This window comes from Hippichthys cyanospilos, chromosome 5 (assembly GCF_059441005.1).
Source record: "Hippichthys cyanospilos isolate Australia breed blue-spotted pipefish chromosome 5, RoL_Hcya_1.0, whole genome shotgun sequence".
Taxonomy (NCBI): domain Eukaryota; kingdom Metazoa; phylum Chordata; class Actinopteri; order Syngnathiformes; family Syngnathidae; genus Hippichthys; species Hippichthys cyanospilos.
In genome coordinates, this window is record NC_142373.1 from 21,235,278 (window position 1) to 21,254,729 (window position 19,452).

Here is a 19,452-nt window from a genome sequence, read left to right on the forward strand (position 1 = left end):
TTTGCTTGGTGATTCATCTGAAGGACATTCCATCACATATCCACCGAAACGCACACAAAACACACAACCATTCTCCAACACCTCAGTCGGTCCCTGCATTCTGTCCATGTGAAGAGACCTCCTACGGGGCTCCCTAGTTATGTCACACAGGGGGTATCATACATGTATGTCTCGAGCTTTGTGGTGACATCTAAGATGTGCAATGCTTTTTTTTTTATACTATAGCCCTCATTAGAAATATGTACGTTTCTTCCTCTCCTATATTTCGTACAGGCCTCTCTGTCCTCCCTCTCTCTGTTGGTCATTTTCTTTGTTTGGTTTTTGGATGGTTCGAGCGGTTTAAGTAAAATTTCATTGCCCTATACTTGTACAGGTGTGATGAAACATACCTGGTCTGCTCTTCAAGGAAAAGACGGCATTTTTGATCTCGTAGTAGATAATAGGCTGCTCTTCTTGAGCACTTTGGTTCACTCATGGAATGTAGCGTTATCTGTAAGTGACTTTAAGGACACCCTTACATGTATAATGAACATATAAAACAATCTATGTGTGAACTAAATGGTAGTTTGTCGTTTTTTGACCTCACGTGGTAAACACTAGCGCGCTAATGCTAATCATGATTTTTAACTAGATAGCATAAGCCATATTGTTGGTGACTGGAAAAAAACAAAACAAAAAACAGAAGATATATAAAGTTATATCTACTCACTTTAACTTACATCCAACTTTAGTAGCTTACCTGATTATTTAATTTTTATATTAATTTTTATTTGGCGTAATCGATAGAATAATTGACTTTAAAAAGATTTGCTCATGGAAGCACTACATACATGCATATGGTGTGTCTGTGATGCAAGTAAGTTATGATTTTACACATATTTAGGTTTACTTGTGGTTATATATGCAAAAAAGTGTGTAAAGTTTCAGCTTGGAAATAATGCAACTTCCTATGGAAACATTGGTTTATAAATTAAAATAGCGCAAATAAGTCATCAAGCATTATCAATTAATAGATATGTGATTCCATTGTTACAATATAGAGCTTGGCCACTGAGCTAGAGTCATTTTATCCCCACAGCTGTGAAATTTGTGTAAAACGACAATGACAAGATTCATGTGAATAGACAGACATGTAATTAGGACAGTTACAAAAACATGACAACAGTAAGCATGAATACAATAAAATGAAGATAAATTAAGTGATTTAAATACTGCAGGAAAATTTACTACGAGAAAATCACAGCAGTGATGAAGGAAACTTTAAATTTGTTGCTTTTGACCTGCAGGGGAAAAAAGAAAAAAAAAACTGACGGTAATGATTTGGGCTGGCCAAGATTTCCTGTGACTTTTTGGGGGATACTTGACCCTCATAAATGTCAGAGAAAACTGCAGAGTGACAATTATTTTACTCGCAATGTTGGAACCCATTTTCTTTTGTTATGCACTGTTAAGTGGTAAAAAAAAAAAAAAAAGAATGACAAAAAAACCCAAAATGTTCAAACTGATTTAATATGAATTGGTGCTGACGGGATTAAATACAGAAGTACTTCTCCTGAAGTCTACAGACATATCCTTTTCTTCTAAGACATCTAACCTAAAAATATGATTGCTGCACCATTTTTATAACTGTTACAGCATTTTTGGGTAGGCCTTGGGGTGAATGTATGAGTGTGGGAAAAATCTAGGGCAATTCCAAGGGGAGATTCAAGGTGTGTAGGGACATCGGCAGCAGCTCCATTTTTGCAGTACACGCAGTGTGTTTGACATTGATGTGCTCCACGACTGTTGACTGGCATAGAGATAGAATCCTCCCTCATTGGGATTTCGTAGACCCTGTCAAGTCTCACTGGTGGCTGCAAGCCCAGTGAGAGTAAGTCCCGTGTCTGCATCATTAGAGGTGAGCTGTATTTCAGTATAAGCAATGACTGCAGGCTTCTTTGAACTTCTCTAAATGAGTGAAACCAGTTTGGATATTGTCCATCTTGTTCAATGCAGGGGAGCATTGATAGGATAGCTATGTGGCTGAGTGAGCATCTTTGCTGCTTTGTTCTTTTTTTTTTATCTTAATTTGCAAAATTATAAAGCTTGACTGATCAGCTGTGCTGAAATCCAGCTGGGTATGCTACTTGATGCTTTAGTTTCGGTCAAAAATACATTTAATAAATAAGCAAGTGACATTGTTCTGTCTCATACACGGTAAACAAAGTGCATGCACTAATTAAAAATATATTAGCTCCATTTTAACTTCATTTTAGAAATCACCAGTCAATGGTTACATTTTATTTATTTATTCATTTATTTTTTTACAAGGATTTTAACACTATTATTTGCTTTAATTTAGTTTGCGGGAGTTTAAAAATGGACTAGCTGATGATAAATAGAATGATATAACCAAGTATGTTAGAATGTTAGGTTTGAATTCAATATTATATTATATTATTATATTATATTATATTATATTATATTATATTATATTATATTATATTATATTATATTATATTATATTATATTATATTATATTATATTATATTATATTTGATTCCTTCTGGCTTTCAAGGGTCACTACCAATGAACGGATATTCAGTGTCATAGAATATTTTCAGGCATACAGTCACCAAATGTGCATGCTACACACTTTTTCAAGGAAATTCAGTAAGAATAGACCAATTGGAAAGCAGATTTGGAAAGGCACAAACAAATCAAAGGCAAAGACAAAACTTAAAACCATGTCTTTTAACAGGGATATGGAAACTGTTAAAATGGGTTATCCAATCTCTATCTAATTGAAATTCTAAGGGAAATGATCAGAAAAAAATATCCATTCAATTTCTATATAGCCCCATATCCTCACTAGGGTCACTGGCTTGCTGGTGCCTATCCCAGCAGTCTTCTGGCAGTGGGCGGGGGACACCCTTAACTGCTTGCCACTGAATTGAAAGACAAAAAGAGACGAATGACATCTCACACTCACAAACACTCTTAAGGGCTAGTTGGGATGTCAAATTCAGCTACCATGTACATTTTGGGAGAAAATCGGAGTACCTTGAGAAACACTATGCGGGGCGCATGGAGAACATGCAAAATTCACACAGAAGGCGAGCGCTGGAATTGAACCTGGGGCCGCTGAACTGTGTGGCGGACATGCTACCCACTCTTCCACCGCGCTACCTATAAATATTGACATTATTCAGATTTCTTTGTCCAAGATTTGCTTTTAAGTTTATTTATTGATTTATATTGGTTAGGTTGTTACTGTGGATATTGTGGCCAGTAATTGCTACAGCATAAATGCAAACAAACAAAGAAAGAAATACCGGCAGCCAGCACACATTACGTTCCATCTCGCAGGTTTAATATGTAAAGATTCCAAATGCATTACGCTTTCCCCATCCCTAACTATCCCACTCTCGGTTTCGTCTTGCCCCGCGCTGCTCCAATCCGCCTTGCCAAGCGCTACATTTACATGGGCTGTAACCTCAATCACAGTTTTAGCGGCCTGTGGTGAACACGATGCGCGCAGGTGTTTGTGAAGCAAGTGAATGCAGAAAAAGCAGAATGGAGGGGAGGGGGTAGGAAGTGTGCTCTCAGATAGAAAGGGGTGCCTGAGGCATCCATCAAACCAAACGACTCCATTACAGTAAGTCCGACGGAGGCAAACGATAATGTGCGCTGTGATAAACACTAGGATAATAGTGTGTTTATAGTCTTGAACACACGCTTTCTGCTGGGAAACACTGCCAAGGATAAGATACAGTAGCAACACACACTCTATATATCTTTGTTCCATGCCTTTCTATCGTTGCTCTACTTTTGGTTTATCAGTCACTTGTTCTCCTTATACTTCCCTCGCTTGCGCCATATAATGTTTTCATCCCAATTCAACACATACATTCAGCGATTGTGGGTTTTTTTATCTGCTGTTAACATTATTGTAGTATTAGTGACGCTGTGGTGAACTAAAAAGGAAACCCAACAGTCGAATGGATTAGTCACCCAATCGTGTGCAAAATTCCATATAGCCAGAGTCAATCATGTGATCAGTCCCCTCCACCATTTTGGAGCTTGAGTGTTATTTGTTTTCTCTATATAACTGTAAATAGCCGCTGCACCTTTATATGGAAATATTCCAAAACTGGCCTGTTCATTGAGACCGTGCTTTATAATTTGGTGTGTCTTACAGTCCCCCCAAAATATTTTTTTCTCGGTTAACACCAACCTGAGCTGCAGACTGTATTTTTCCGGATACCTTTATAGTGTTTAGCATATTGTCAGCTGTGTATCACATTTTTTTAGAATCTTTACAACATAAGGACACTTTTTTGTGCCGCTAAGGCAAAAAGAGAAAAACAGAGGCTAAGTTTACCTTGTGATTTCCTTTGATTTGTATCCTTATTTTTGCAATGCTTGCTTGTGAAGCTAATCATTTGAATCAGGTTTGTGTGAGAAACATTGAAAACAGGATTCGGGCCCTCAAGGATTGAGTCGTAAACCTATGCTTCTGGCGGTTCCAATGACTTATCATTGCACTCCTTTAGGTCAGTTCCCTGAGTGTGACATGAAGATGTGAGATGAGACAACATTAACCAAGCCAAAGGCGACTACGTTTCTTTTACATTTCCATTAACCCGAGGATCATGGGCGCTTGATTAAGGGTCTCGTGGATCTGATTGAGCCCGTGTTTATGCCCATAGTTAACCTCTATTACAAGCTTGACCTCGGCTCAGATGATGTCTGTGCGACTGCTTCTAATGGTCCTCCCGTTACATGGCGGATGAAGAACTCATAGTCGTCACACTGCAGGAAAGGGTTAAGGCATCTGGAGCTCTTTATTTAAGATTACTTAAACTTAATGACCTTCTTCATCCTCTCGGCATATTGGAAAGAGTAACCTTCACTCTTCTGACGTTATTTGGACTTTAAAGTATGCGCGAGGTCGGTTTTCAACAGGGTGGAACGAAATATACATAAACACGCTCTCATTTGATAGGGCGATGATGTACAGTCAGTGGATCGCAATATCTTCGTTTAAAGAGCGCAATAACACAAAACGATTTGGGGGGAAAACCCAATGGGTGTTAGGAATCTAAATCTGGGGATCAGAAATGCTAAGTGGAGCCATAGAGTAATTTTTAAGCATTTTGCAGTTTGCATCCAGTGTTCTGAGTTCAAATATCAGTGGAACCTACAGTAGTTTTAGATTTTATTGCTTCTATTTATACTTCCATTGCACGAAGCCCCATCTTTGTTGTACAATTTGCAATTTATTTGTAGTCAATGAATGTTTTTATTGCTAAGTATAATTAATTGATGTTTTGCAATATATAATTATTATGTTAGACTTACTTATTGATTAGTTATGGTATACTGTAAATTTGTGGCGTATGTTCAAAACAAACAACTCTATATTTGCTCCTAGTCTTAATAGTTAAATTGAAAATTTACACTTGGAAGAAAGAAAAATATTAGAGTAAATCCAGGTATAAACGTTGATGACCTATTATTTTTCTTTTTCATAGCTGTCAAACAAAATGCAGGTATGCATCGCAACATGTTGTCAACTCTAAAGTTTTTTTTTTTCTCCAACCACCCAAATCAGATTAACCTGTTTAATCTGGTCAACCATCAAATATATTATTTCTACAGCATATCTGGTGAAAACAAACTAGTCAGAAAATCCAATTCCAATGTGATCGACCCAAAATGTTCCATCTTATAGTTAAACAAATAATAGCATTTAAGTGACGGAGAAAAAAAAATACACCATCAAATGATTTTCAACGTGCTGAATATTGAATAACTCGGAAGGAGTCACCGAGAAGGTTTTGTCAGGGATGCATCCTTCAATGGTAATTATCTCTTGTGTTGCGAGAAAAGAAGCAATAATGGGATCCCCGCATCAACCTGGTGCTGCATTCAAGCACAGGGGTGTCACATGTAATTACCTCCCCTAATTTGATGACTTATTACTTATCTTGTGCGCTTCTAGGTGTGCATTTGAGCACAGAGGCGTGAATGCATGAAACGAGGGATAGGATATTAAAAACAACGGGCGGTTTAATTCAGTGGCTAGGTTCTGGCTAATTTGTTGCTTTTAATAGAATAAAAGGACAAGGAGAAAATAAATGCATGTTTTGAAGGAGCATTGCCTAATATTACGTCGTCAAAGTAAATATATGCTTTGACTTGTATGATTTTCCACAAAATGTTGCGGAATAAGGAAAGGCCGGTGAATGAAAGAAAATGTCTTGATCTTTCGCTGACCTCCTTTGATGGCCTCATACGGTATCATTAAGTTGAATGATGGAGTATATTTATAGCTGAATAAAGATTTTATGATCACCATCATAGATGAACGCGGAGGTCAATCTAACTCAAGGCCTTCAGGGGAACAAGCAGTGAAGAATAAACATACAATCAACATGGAGCTAGCTTGTTCTCAAGCGCTGAATTATTTATCCTTGAAGTACATGCGGGAAGAAAAAGTGTTTGATAACACCAACAAATGTTTACCACTCTCTACTAAAGCATGACCTGTGCATGACAAAAAATAATCTTCTGTTACATTTTTGTTTTTTTTATAAGCCGGTGCTCTTTAAAGTATTGTCCAAAAAATATGGTAAGCAATCAATCTACAATTAATTCATCATCAAATGAATGGATGACCTTTTTTTCCACTTAGACCTGACCATTAAAAATAGACTGAATCCTTCATTTCAATCTCTCATTAGAAAATATTTTCTAATTTCTATAGTCTTAAGTGTAACCAAACTTATCTTTGTATTAAATCAAAATAAAACTTCTGCTTTTTCTTTGGAAAAAAAATAATACTGATTATCTTTTTGTGACAAGCCGGTAACCAACCTTAAACCCAGGTTTAAATTCAAGTTTTTGTACTGTCTAATTGAAATACTATCTGTTTTTTGAATAAAGAAAAAATATATTTTTTGAATATCAGATTAATCAAAAAATAATTACATGATTCGTTGATTATTAAAAAAATCTTTAGTTGCAGCCCTAACATGAATTGAAAACATTAAAACAAATGAACGAATTGAGTTTGAGCATAAATTCAATTAAAAGGTCGAGATGACAATGATACCAAAGGGCAGTGAATATTTAGACCAGGTTATCAAGGAAAAGGTGATTTCACCTCAAAGTTGGTGACCTACAACAATAGATCGGGGTACAATAAATCTACAGACCTTGGCCTTTGCTCTTGGAGCTCCTGACTTGTGTGTGCGTGTTTGTGTCTGTGAGTGTCGCTGGGGGGGTTAACCTATTACCTTAAGTACAGTGTATCACTGCCAATAGACGGCAAAGTGCTGAGGTGGAAGACGAAGCCGAAACATGGTAGCGGGCCGACCCCGGCCTCCCGCAGCAATTAGCGCAACAGCGGGATGCTGCAGTGGTGCTCAGCGGTGTTCATGTTGTGTGTTTGCCATCAATTCATTGCCTCAAATACCCCTCCAGTGCAAACCACTGACACTTATTCATCCAACATTAACCACGCTTCCCCAAGCCTCCGACTTGAGGCGCGCCTTTTGTCACCCTGGGCACCTCTTACCGGTAACGGCGAGTTCCGTCGTCCTCCTGACCACAAAGCCGCCAAACTGGACCTCGCAGGTGTAATTTCCAATGTCATCTTCCTTCACCTCCTGGAAAGACAGGGTGTCTCGCTTCTGGATGATGCTGGCACGCCACTGCTTTGGATGACATTCCTGGGAATTGAAGCATGATCCGTTTTAAAATGGCAAGATGTCATCGCGCAATTGTTAGGTGCGAAACTCATTTTAAGATGACAGCAAAATATACTTTAAGAATACTGTATAATCTGCTGAAACAATAAATAGTTGGCAAGCCCTGTTTTGAATGGGGAAAAAATAGTTCAAATAAACAACAAACTATGATTCCTAAATCAGAGGCCAGTAAAAAGAGTAAAAATAAAAAATTGTATGTATATATATATATATATATATATATATATATATATATATATATATATATATATATATATATAAGAGTGAAGTAGTCAATGCCCATCATTTGCCTTTGCGGACCATATACAAAAGCTCGGATGGGCCAGATCTGACCTGAGAGCTTTGAGTTCTACATCTGTGATGTAGATGATGCGTTGTGACCTCAAATGTTTATAGCTTTTTTGACCTCTTAATATGGCTGAGAACATTTGAATGTGAAGGTGTTTTTAGCAACTTTTAACGGCTACTGTACATTTCCATTTAGTGGCCTAAAGTACCTTTAAAATGCAATACTAGTTACATGACAGTGAACACGTTTCATGTTCTTAGTTGCTGCATGTGTATTCATTAATGTCTGACTGAGACAAGATCTTAGGCACTCAGGCCAATACATCGATGGCACTGCGGATTCCATTTCTCCGTTCCTCCCGGCATTCTTTGAATTTAATCACGGTGGCCCTGCAGTGGTCCAAATAACTTCAGTTTCCAGCGCTCACTGTCATTACCTGGAATGTAATTGAATTCTGGAAAAACCTAGAGGTCGTGGCCATCCAGCTAATCTACTGCTGATCTGCCTGTGATTAGTCTGGTTTGAACCCTTCACCGAGGTGCTCAGTACTCTCCGCAACCATTACCGGACCCAAAAAAGGTGAGAACCCGGGAAAAATGAGAGCATGTACATTTTGAATTGTGATGAGAACGATCAGCCTTTTTAGGAGACCCGATTGTTACCCAGGGCAGCTCACTACAACATATTCCCCTTTTGTGTGTATTATTTCCATCTTATTGAAAGAGTAGTGCAATACAGTACTTGATATATTGCACTGATTTTCATCCATTTAAAATCAGTTTAATTGATCTGGAAAGTCAGTTTAAATAACATTTAGAAAGGCAAATTTGATGAAAATTAAATTTTCAGTAATGTTTCTCAAGGGTATAAAGATTACTCTTAACGTTTCTCGCAAAATCACCAGTGATGAAAGGAATTTAAAGGTAACTATCCGAAGATTGGTAATTACATGTTTGTGGCATACTTTTGCCTGAATACATCATTTTTCTCGTACGGTTCCTGTTGCTGTTCAACATCTAGCATGAATTAGCTGCTAGCTAGCCCTGCTCAAGTGCTTCATATAAGTTCGAGTTAGATTACTATTTAAAGGAAGTTTAATAGATGTAAGTGACATTTTGATCATGACAAACTGATTCAGTTGCTGTTCCTACTGATCACTTCCTACTGATCGTGTCTTGGCTTTTTGTCTCCTCCTTGGAATCTTTTCGTTTGCTGCGGAGGTTCCTGTTTCCTTGCCTTGGGGATGAGTTACTGGCTGCACAGCTGAGACTCATCCGTCATTAACCGACAATTTAGGTGTGGCCAAAGCACAGGAATAGCATCAGATTATTCCCTGTATTTGCTAGGCGTCTCTTCTCCTTGTTGTTTCCACATTCTGTGCTTTGCTGCTGTTGCTGTTGTTGATTTTTGGTTGTTCCTGATGAAGGTACAGCGATTTTATTGTGCCAAGTTAAAATAGGAAAAATGCATTTTAAAGTTTTGGCTTTTAATAGGGCGCAACATCTACTAATCAATTCTTTTCATACACTTCAATTACAATTTGAACCTTGTGGCTACTAGGAAATAAAAGTCGAGTTGTTTCATTTGAACTCCCAAAATGGACATCCTGGACATTTGTGCTTTCGTCAGTAATTCAAAACAAATAAGCCTGCTTTCGTGAGCACACACGCATATCGGTGTATACTGTATGTGCCATACACAGTAGCTAACTCAAGCTGCATGCATTTTTAAGGCAGAAAAAGACCCTCCTGTTGTCTGTTCTTGTAGTCTGCTTAATTACAAAATAAGTTAAAAAAAAAAATGAAAATTGAAAAATTGATAGCCATTTTTTCAATCTTATAAAACAGCTCGTCTTGTAGGATTTGTGACTTGTCCCAAGTCAAGTCAAATTTATTTATATAGCCCTTAATCACAACAGAGTATCAAAGGACTTCACGTTCTTTGGACATGTAACCAAACCAAAGTACGCCAATGCGGTTTGTATGTATGTAGCGTATGCTATCTACCAGAAGCCAATTATGTTAGCTAATCTGTGCATACAACTAAACTCATTGCAACCCTGCTTACCTTTTATGATTAAAATGATAGCAGGGTGTTACACCCATAGGGAACGTAAGTTGATCTGATCATGTCACGGTCGAATAAAGCCAGTGTGGGGGGGGTGCTTATTATTTAAATTAGGTCCAACGTTACGCAACACATTATTAAAGACAGGCAGATTACAAAAGATTTATTAGGCTTTCAATTTCACACTTGGCGCGTAGGCGGACACATCAGCGACAATTTCTAAACAAGCCATGAAAAACTAAAGTTTCCGTTATATGCCCCTTACTCACCTTGTACCAGGTAATGGCTGGTTCTTTGCCGGGCTCAGTGTAGTCATCGATGTCGGGGCACAGTATGTCTTTGCTCTTGCTGAGCTCAGCCTTCTCCATTCGTCGCATGTTAGAGTTGTAGCATAAGTTAGTGTCATTTTCTGCGACGGTTAACGACATGGATACCTTCATGCAATAGGTGGAATTCCTGTTGATGGAGAGAAAAAAAAAACCTTGGTTAAACATTTAATGTTCTTGAACCATGCTGCTTCAGTATATATTGCTTCAGTACATATTGATTTTCTATATAGATCTTCTTTAAGGTTCAAGGTTGTGTGGTAAGCAGAGTGTATCCCAGCTGAATTAAGACAAGAAGTAGTGACAAACCCTGAACACATCACCTGCCAATCACAGGAATAACCCAACCATTCTCTCACATTGACACAAAGGCACAATTTCACATAATCAATAAATCTGAGTACATTTAGAGCAAGGACAAGCTGAATCAAAAGTTTACCCAAGATTGCATTGTTTTGCTTGATACATTGAGCAGCAGTTTGACTCCCACTCCACAGTCTTCCATCAATGCTTGCTCGGTTTTTGCTCCTTAAATCTAAGGCTAGGGAGAGTCCTGGCATATGATAACAGGGAAATCCTTTAAAACGTGTCGCAATTTTGTATAATGGCAAGTTAACAGCATAGAGCAAAAAAAAATAATGGATGCATGTATTGGCGGCCAGTGAAATAATTGGGAATCGGCAGCTTGCTTTGACTGGCCTTTATGGGAGGGGAGTCTTAAAAAAGCCTCACTTTGAACAATTGGGCCTCAGGCTTTCATTTAAATGCTATATAGATTAACATTGATTTAGTAAAAGTTGTGTGAGCTTATAATCATGTCGCAAACCTTTTCCTATGTTTTTTTAGGTTTCCCTACTAGGTCGGTGATCATCATGATCTTGATTGTTTCTGACTGAGGTGTTTTTTTCCGCAATTACTTAGAAAATATTGAAAATTACATTGCCACCTTAATATAGGAGTTCAACTCTCCCATAATGCATCCTACAGGACATTATTATTTGGCTTTGATGAGGATCCGTGCCCTACTGAGAGCTCCCTCTGCAATGTCCTTTCTCTAATTTTTATCCGCCTCTGCTCAGCCCCTCCCGCTGTTTCACGACGTTTGTGGGTTTATCAGTAACTACGTATTCAGCATCTTTGGTGAGTCAATAATTCACACTCGCGACCAATATACGATTTATGGAGGAGTGATAGAAGGTGTTGGAGGGTAGTCAGCCGGGGCCTGGGAACGCTAATAAGTAAGGGGATAAACTCTCGGGCCTGCCAACAGGAAGGACGAGAATGGACAAGCCGAACCCGCCCCCGCTTCCTCGTTTCCTAGCAACCATCAACACACTTAAGCTGTGATGAATTTTAGCTGGAGGAGGTCCACCTCACGAGCGCCTGCTGTCTCTCACTCTATGCTATTTTAATACCGCATTCATCATCATCATCATCATTATCTGAGCCATTATAAGACAACCTGTGTCCACCGCATCAACAACACTCAGCACCCAAAATATATAGACACGCAAACAAAGCACAAGGGCACCTTCGGTTGCTATAACAACCTGGCTGCAGGGATTTGCTGCCATTCATTCAACAAAGCATTAATAAGGTCAAGCAGTAATGTGGCGGCGTGCATCACTTATCGGGCTGCGTCACAAAATTCGCCAGTCCGAGAAGCAAAACACACCTCACTTTGTTTAAATCTAAAATGTCAGTATGGGCAGACAACTAAGGCTGTTTTTTTGTTTGTTTGTTTTGACAGTGCCAGCAATTCATTTATTTTTATTTTTTTTGTCATAACTTGTACTTGATACAAGCATTGCATGGTCTTTAAAAAAAAGGGATTGTAAAGTTGAAGATGATCCTTCATGTTTTTTTTAAATAATATAATAAAAATCTTTAACAGAAGATGGCATGATTTCCATTAAACTATTTACTGTATGTTAGAAAGATTGCATAGACAGCAGAGGAATATTATTCTGTTTGACGCAGAAGAAGTTTTGAGGTTTTATTTACCAGATTTTATTCCACGTTGGTTACCCACCTGCAAAGAATGTGACTCTTGCCTAACCCATGTGACTATGAGTGACCTCAGGGTCTTAACCGGCTCCAACTAGATTAGGTGTGCCAAGGTGCAGATAGATGAAAAGATGAAGAGCAAATAAAGGTCATAGCAACATGATGGCCTATTTTAAGTCACCATTTTAAGTCACATTCTAATCATATGCTAAAGAGGCCTAATCTAACAGCACATCTATTACAAAATATCTTCAGGTCCAAAATTCTGGTTTGTGAAAATAACAGATGTCAGTTATGTTACAGCTGGATATTTTGAGTGGCAGAGTTTCAAATGTTGAAATGTAAAATCTTAATTTGCTTAATGTCTAAGGAGGGGAGGGGGGGTCAATGCATTTTTTTTCAATAATATGTTCAAAGCAGCCCATTAATATAACATGGCAGTCTGATTGAGATTTTTGTAGAATATGAATGAAGCAGCAAAATCAATCAATTTTGATCCAACTCATCGGGTGGCCACGTTGCCGCTTGCTTTTGACTGAAAATTACATCACAGTATCTCAACAAATTCACATTGTCAATTTGATTTTTTTTTTTTTTAATAAAGTGATAGAAATTAAAACAATTGACAGATTAATCGAACATTAATCATCAATTGCAGCCTGATTTTGGAGAGGTGATTTTTTTTTTTTCTTTTTACCCAACACTCACACTTTTGTTTTGGTCCTTTGCATTGTCACCTTCATTGTTACAATAGTAACCCATGCAAATGGGTCAACACTTTACACAAAAGGCTCTTGTTTTGTCCATCATGCCTTCATATATAGTGGTGAGCAAGGTCAATTGGATGAGTTTGGTGCAGAAGAATCAGACTGGGAGCTCCTTTGGGATCAGAGATTGTGAGTCCTCAACATACTCTCCTCAGTTGAGGGAAGCAAAATTCCATAGAGAAAATCTTGCAGAAAGTCTCCCCACTTTTCACTTAATGCAGGTGTGTTAGTCAGACACCCTGATACTTGTGTTCATGTAAAGTGTAATTGCAATGCGCCACTTTGAGTGATCCTGGTCATTCTGGAGGAGGGGCCCACACTAGCTTTTCATTCCATTTCATTACATTACATTTAGGCTCACCAGATGCTCCCATTTACTGCAAATGACAGGGCTTTATCTATTCAGCTTATGGAAGCAATGAGTCACCTTTTTCATATAAACTTTTGACCCCCTGCGGCAATAAAATACACACGGGGACAGCTACGCACAAACACACATACAGTATATGTGACTGGTGTGAGTGACTGGTGTGACTGGCCTTCCTGTGTGGAGTTTGCATGTTGTCAATGAGCCTGCGTGGGTTCTCTCCGGGAACTCCAGCTTCCTCCCACACTCCAAAAACATGCATGGCAGGCAGATTGGATATACTAAATTGTCCTTTGGTATGAGCCAGTTCAGGGTGTCCCCCGCCTACTACCCGACATCAGCTGGGATAGGCATCAACCAGCCTGCGACCCTTGTGAGGATAAGCGTGTCTAACCACTGTGCCACCACCGCACTTATTGGACGAGCAATGTAATGAGATCATCTAGAGCCAGTGATGGCCAATTGGGGCGTCCATCCATCCATTTTCTAGAGCTGCTTATTCTCATAAGGGTCGCAGGCTTGCTGGCGTCTATCCCAGCTGACTATAGGCCACCATAAACTGGTTGCCATCCAATAGCAGGGCGCACAGGGACAACCAATCGCACCTAAGGTCAATTTAGTCTGTCCAATACACCTGCCATGCTTGATTTTTAGAGTGTAGGAGGAAGCCAGAGTGCCTGGAGAGAACCCTTGGGGAAAACGTGCAAACTCCACATAGGAAGGCCAGAGAGAGATGGATTTGAACTTGCGTGCCTGAACTGTGAGGCAGACGTGCTAACCACTGCCCCACCGTGCTTCACATTGTAAAAAGATCAGGACCACATGAAAGGAGGTGGATTTGAACTCAAGTCCCTATAAGTGTGAGGCGGAGGTGCTATTCACTGCTCCATTGAGCCGCCCAATCGGGATGCGTCATCATAAATCGACATAATGAGTAGGGTGTGTCTTAACAAATATTCAAATATTAGCTTGAAATATTTTAGGCTGAATTTCATCTTCTTCATAGTAGATATCAGATTTCTGTAGTCCTCAATGAAAGTGAACTCATTATGTAAATGTTGAACAAAAGAATACATATGCTTTTCTTTGGAAAGCAGTTTTCAATATTTTGGTATATTTTTGGACATGGAATGGACAAAACGACTAACAATTATTATCTCCTTTGTCAATTTGTAATAGTAAACTAAAATAATACAAGTGATGGTACCTGAAAAAAATGTTTTATGGTTTGTTGCAGCCATAGTTGCAGTTGGTCAATCAGCTCAACCCTTCATTATTATTATTATTATTTTGCCTCAGAGGAGTAACGTGTAGTTGCACATCCACGTCAGTAGGTGACAATGGCCCTTCTTTCATTGCTATTTCTTGTGATTTCAGACAACATCACTTCAATTTTTTTGGTGTTCAAAACAAAAAATCAATGTTAAAGATTCTTTGTTGTAAGTTATTCTATGTGTTTTGTTTTCATTAATGCTTATGAGGATACAGTGTTAGGTAGAGGTGTGATTCCATTTGAAAGATAATTGATACTATTTATAGTCTTGGCAGATTGTAATGTGGGCACAAAAGGTTTACATCTTCCTCAAGAGGGCAGTAAGAGGAAAAAATTGAAAAATATTGAACTAACCCATCAATGTTTACAGTGTACAACATAGGCAAAAAGGGTGACTGTTTTCCTTGCATATTTTTGGACTTTGGCAAGAAGAATTGCTATTTAAGTGGACCGTTTTAACTTTTATTGAGGACTCCTGGTCTATCACATAGCGGATTAATAAAGGTGCAAGTTGAAAATGCTGCCAGAAGCTAAAACCCCTATTCAAGAACATAACCTTCAAGGTAGCAAGAGTAGGGAAAGGGAATGCTTCAGGCCAAATGTATCCACTGTAAGAAGATGTAAAATTGTGCATTGTCAACACATATTTGCATATGTAGGCAATCGCCTACCTTGTTAAGCAAAGCAAATATGATCAAAATTAACACAGCTGAGCCATTGAGGCCCACTGGGACCAGACAGCTGCATTTGTTAAGCATCCACACAAACGTTGAGGAACGGTATGTGTGTATGAGGTCGTTGCACAGATGGACAGCCAGAGGTCGACTTATTGCGGAACGCCTCACCTATGTCACACTCAATTCGAGTGCTGAAGTTGCATAAGGAGTGATGTGATTCTCCATGTGTTAATTATCCCATCGATTCAAGCACTTCACATGACAGATTCAATTCTAGGATTTCATTCGTGTTCTTATGAAATTATACATGGGAGTGTGTTTGTCTGTGCGTGGGAAAGGTAGCGAATCTAGTGAATTTATTGAGCGAGTCTAATGATATCTGCACCTTAGTAAGCTAAAGATATTTTATTATATTTCATTTCTTTCTTTCTTTCTTTTAATAATTTACAAAGGTTCAACAAGAGTTAAAGTGAGCTGGTAAAATATTCATAGTGCATTGTCTCCTAAACAAATAAATTTTTAGACACCAACAAAATCTGCTTGTGCAAAATTGCAATTAACATTAGCATGCTAGCGATTACAATTAAGGTCAACAAATACTATCAACGACTTCACACTTAGATGATATTGTGTAGATGTATATTGGACCTGTAATAAACATGTAATAATGTCCTTAATAACATCACTTACAGACAGACGATGGTTCAACAATATTGCATGAGTTAGCTTCAATAAGGTCAAAAACTTCCTGTTTGTTGTTTTCCTCTGCTTCTGCTTCTTATACTTCTTGACAAAGCAGAAATGCAGACTGAGCACATATAATGGCTTCTAATTTAAACACCTGAAACTCTGCCACTATAGATTGTTCGCAATGACACGTTATCGACTGCTTTTTGAAAAGTGTATAACTTTTTTCCTTTGTTTTTGGATGCTCCGTGCGCTACTATTATCTTTACTGAAAGCCTGCTTACTACTAAAAAGATTCTTAATGAATTGAAAATGATCCCAAACGTGTCAAATCCTGTTTTTTTTTTTGGTTTTTTTGTGAGGGTCAATCTTCATTTAATTTAATGAAAGATCCATAGAGGAAACAGTGGCTCAAACATGAATCTACAGGTGCTTCAAGGCGTAAATTTTCAGCCAACCAATTTATAATGTCGACTTACCCGACTTGGTTGATTGGTTGATTTTTACCAGCTGTCGTTGGCACAGTTGACACTTGACACCATGCTTATGATTGCAATCATGCATTATTAGTTGACTTAAAGGTTAGAGTTGTACCAATGCAGTTATCTCTGTGGCTGTTATGATTTTGGTTGATCAAATAATTGATAAAATATGTCAGCAAAACCCCTGCAATGGGCTCACACATTGCTCTTTGGTGCATTGAAATTGTATTTCTAGGGATGTTTGAGATGTCCTATTGTTTCAGTGGTCATTGAATGCACAACTACCTAACACAAGTGAGTACAGTGATTGGTTGATTTTCTTTTATTGCCTTACATATTTTATTCAGTTTTTATTCAACTGAATATTAAAAAAACCAAAAGTGTGTTTTTTATGACAAGAAATGCTGTAGTGCTTTCAATGCAAACAGTCTCCTGTGGTACAACACCAGATATCAGAAGTCAACACAGATAACAACAATCTGTGCTGTGCATTCAACAACACAGGAGTTCTTCTTGGCTGTTTGTAGACATGATAGTGGGTTCATGCGAAAATAGCGGATACACGCTCAGGTAGCAGGAATTTCATGAGAGGAAAGAAATTGCTGGAGGAAAGGCTTGCTTCAAGAGACATCAGCTCACAAAAATATACTTGGTTATGTAATTTCACAGTTGATAGTCAGGCGGGCACCCCAGAGACTCATTTCCACAATATGTCCCCTTTACCATTCATAACGGTCATATAGGTATAAAAAGATGTTGCATCTGTGCAATATAACAATACACAGTGGAGCATCCAAAGTGGAACACAGTAAAAATCTTACAATTAGGAGTTTGACTCAAGTTTTCATAAAACGGTGTGCCCCCAAAAAGAGAGAAAAAAGAATGTGTCAGTCGATCTTTTGAGACTTTGGGTCAGCGTGCACTAAACTAAAGGCAAAAGATCATTTACTCCCCATCTCATATTTACCTAATGTCAACAGTGAATGGGGAACCTATTTTAATGGAAACATTGAGATTTTAACTAGTGTCAGATGAGCAGATTACCCCATTTTCCGGACTGTAATCTGCACTGGTATAGAAACTGCAGCATCAAAAATTTAGAAAAAAAAAATCACTGGACTAAAAGCATAATCATAAAATAACATCATATATCTGTGCATAGAGATGCTATATGGAAGATGTTTTTATTTTTATTATTTTTTTTTATTTGTTTTTAACTACTCATGCCTACATGTTTAACGCAAATATATTTATAGAAAAGGGATGGTTGAATACTTTTATACAATAAATCATCCATTTTAGACATACTTGTATGTTTTCAAAAATACATTTTTAAAACTTTTTGACTCTAGCCTTTTATTCACATCTTTTCAGTTCCATTTTATAGTTTTTACTTAAATTGACACCTTGAACACATAGACACATTTGCTTTACTGGTGGATTTTCTTTTGGCGGCTAGCAAAACAAACAAACAAACAAACCAAACAAAAAACGGCACGTGAGCCGCACCAGTCTATAATACAAAGGTCTCAAATCATGAGAAAAAAGTAATCTTCTATCTGTATTAGGTGTCTTTATAATGAAAAATTCACCTTATTTATTGAATGACCCTCATATTTTAGACCTGTTTGAATTTTTGGAATAAGAATGCACAAAATAATTCACCAACATGTGTCAGGTCTACCTGCCTTGGTTTAGTGGTTGATGAAGCCATGAAGTTACGCAATGGAGCACAAAGACAGGAACATTCGGGGGAATGCTCAGGTCACAAGTGCGACTCAAAGGCTTACACTTCGACAAAAAAGACAATCGATTTAAGCTCAGAGGAGAATCTCTCACTTTCTGCCAAGTGAGAAGACAAAAAAAAAAAATCCCAGAGGCTCTAAGGTATGTTAACCAACCTGGGCGCTTTTTTTTTTGCCAGACTTACAGTGTGGGTGGAATTCCAACTTTTAAGAACAGTGCTGCACAGTTAGATATTAAAAAAGAAATACAATCGTTTAAAAAACTGCAGGAGTATCAGTCCCATACTCTCTGTCACACAGGCACACTTCAAACCTCTCTGGCTCCTTAAGAGGCCTTTAACCCAGTTTATTAAAAACTCTGCGAAATGAAGAGCTGTAGTGAGCCAATTATTGAAGAATGTTATCCCTCGCAAAGGTTAATAAGTTACCACGACGCCACTGTGCTTCTTAATCTTATTATGAACCTCAACAGCAGTGTAAACTACTTATGACTTGAGCATGTGCTTCCAACTGCCACACCATTAGGTACAGTACATATGCCTAACATATTGAGAGTCATTGCAGAAATTTTGCCTTTTCAAATTAATACTTTGCACACTTGCACATTAGTGTAGGTGCATTGTCTGTACATAACCTACCCACATATAGTTCATACTTTCTCTGCTCTGCTACTTACGCGTTGTTTATACCTTGTTTTTGTTTTTGTTCTACTCATGACGTAGAACTGAAAAAAATGTTTTAAAAATGTTGTCTTAAAAATTTGAAAAATATGTGTACTTAATTGAATAAGATCTTATTTAAAAGTCACATCGTTATATGAGGCACTTTATGTGGCCAACAAAATGCTAATAATGACGTCAAGGTTCCGACTAATGTATAACATTTGCCAGTTATTTTCAACTTTTAAAAGGTTTTGGGGAAACAACATTTTTTTGTTACCGGTCTGTCTTTTGAATAGTTTTTACTGGTTTTTGATCTCAAAACTAAACTCATAACGGCCTGACAGAA

At 38.0% G+C, this 19,452-nt stretch overlaps 1 protein-coding gene across 4 annotated transcripts in view; it reads right to left on the reverse strand.

Annotated features, from left to right (window-relative positions):
- il1rapl1a (interleukin 1 receptor accessory protein-like 1a) overlaps positions 1 to 19,452 on the reverse strand; it is a 238,461-nt gene that overhangs the window by 116,083 nt on the left and 102,926 nt on the right. For all 4 annotated transcript variants that reach the window (XM_088415704.1, XM_088415702.1, XM_088415701.1 and 1 more), the window contains exons 4-5: positions 10,383 to 10,569; positions 7,565 to 7,718 (exon numbers count right to left, since the gene is read on the reverse strand). In XM_088415704.1, the coding sequence (XP_088271830.1) occupies positions 7,565 to 7,718; positions 10,383 to 10,569 (341 nt within the window). The remainder of the gene's footprint in view (positions 1 to 7,564; positions 7,719 to 10,382; positions 10,570 to 19,452) is intronic.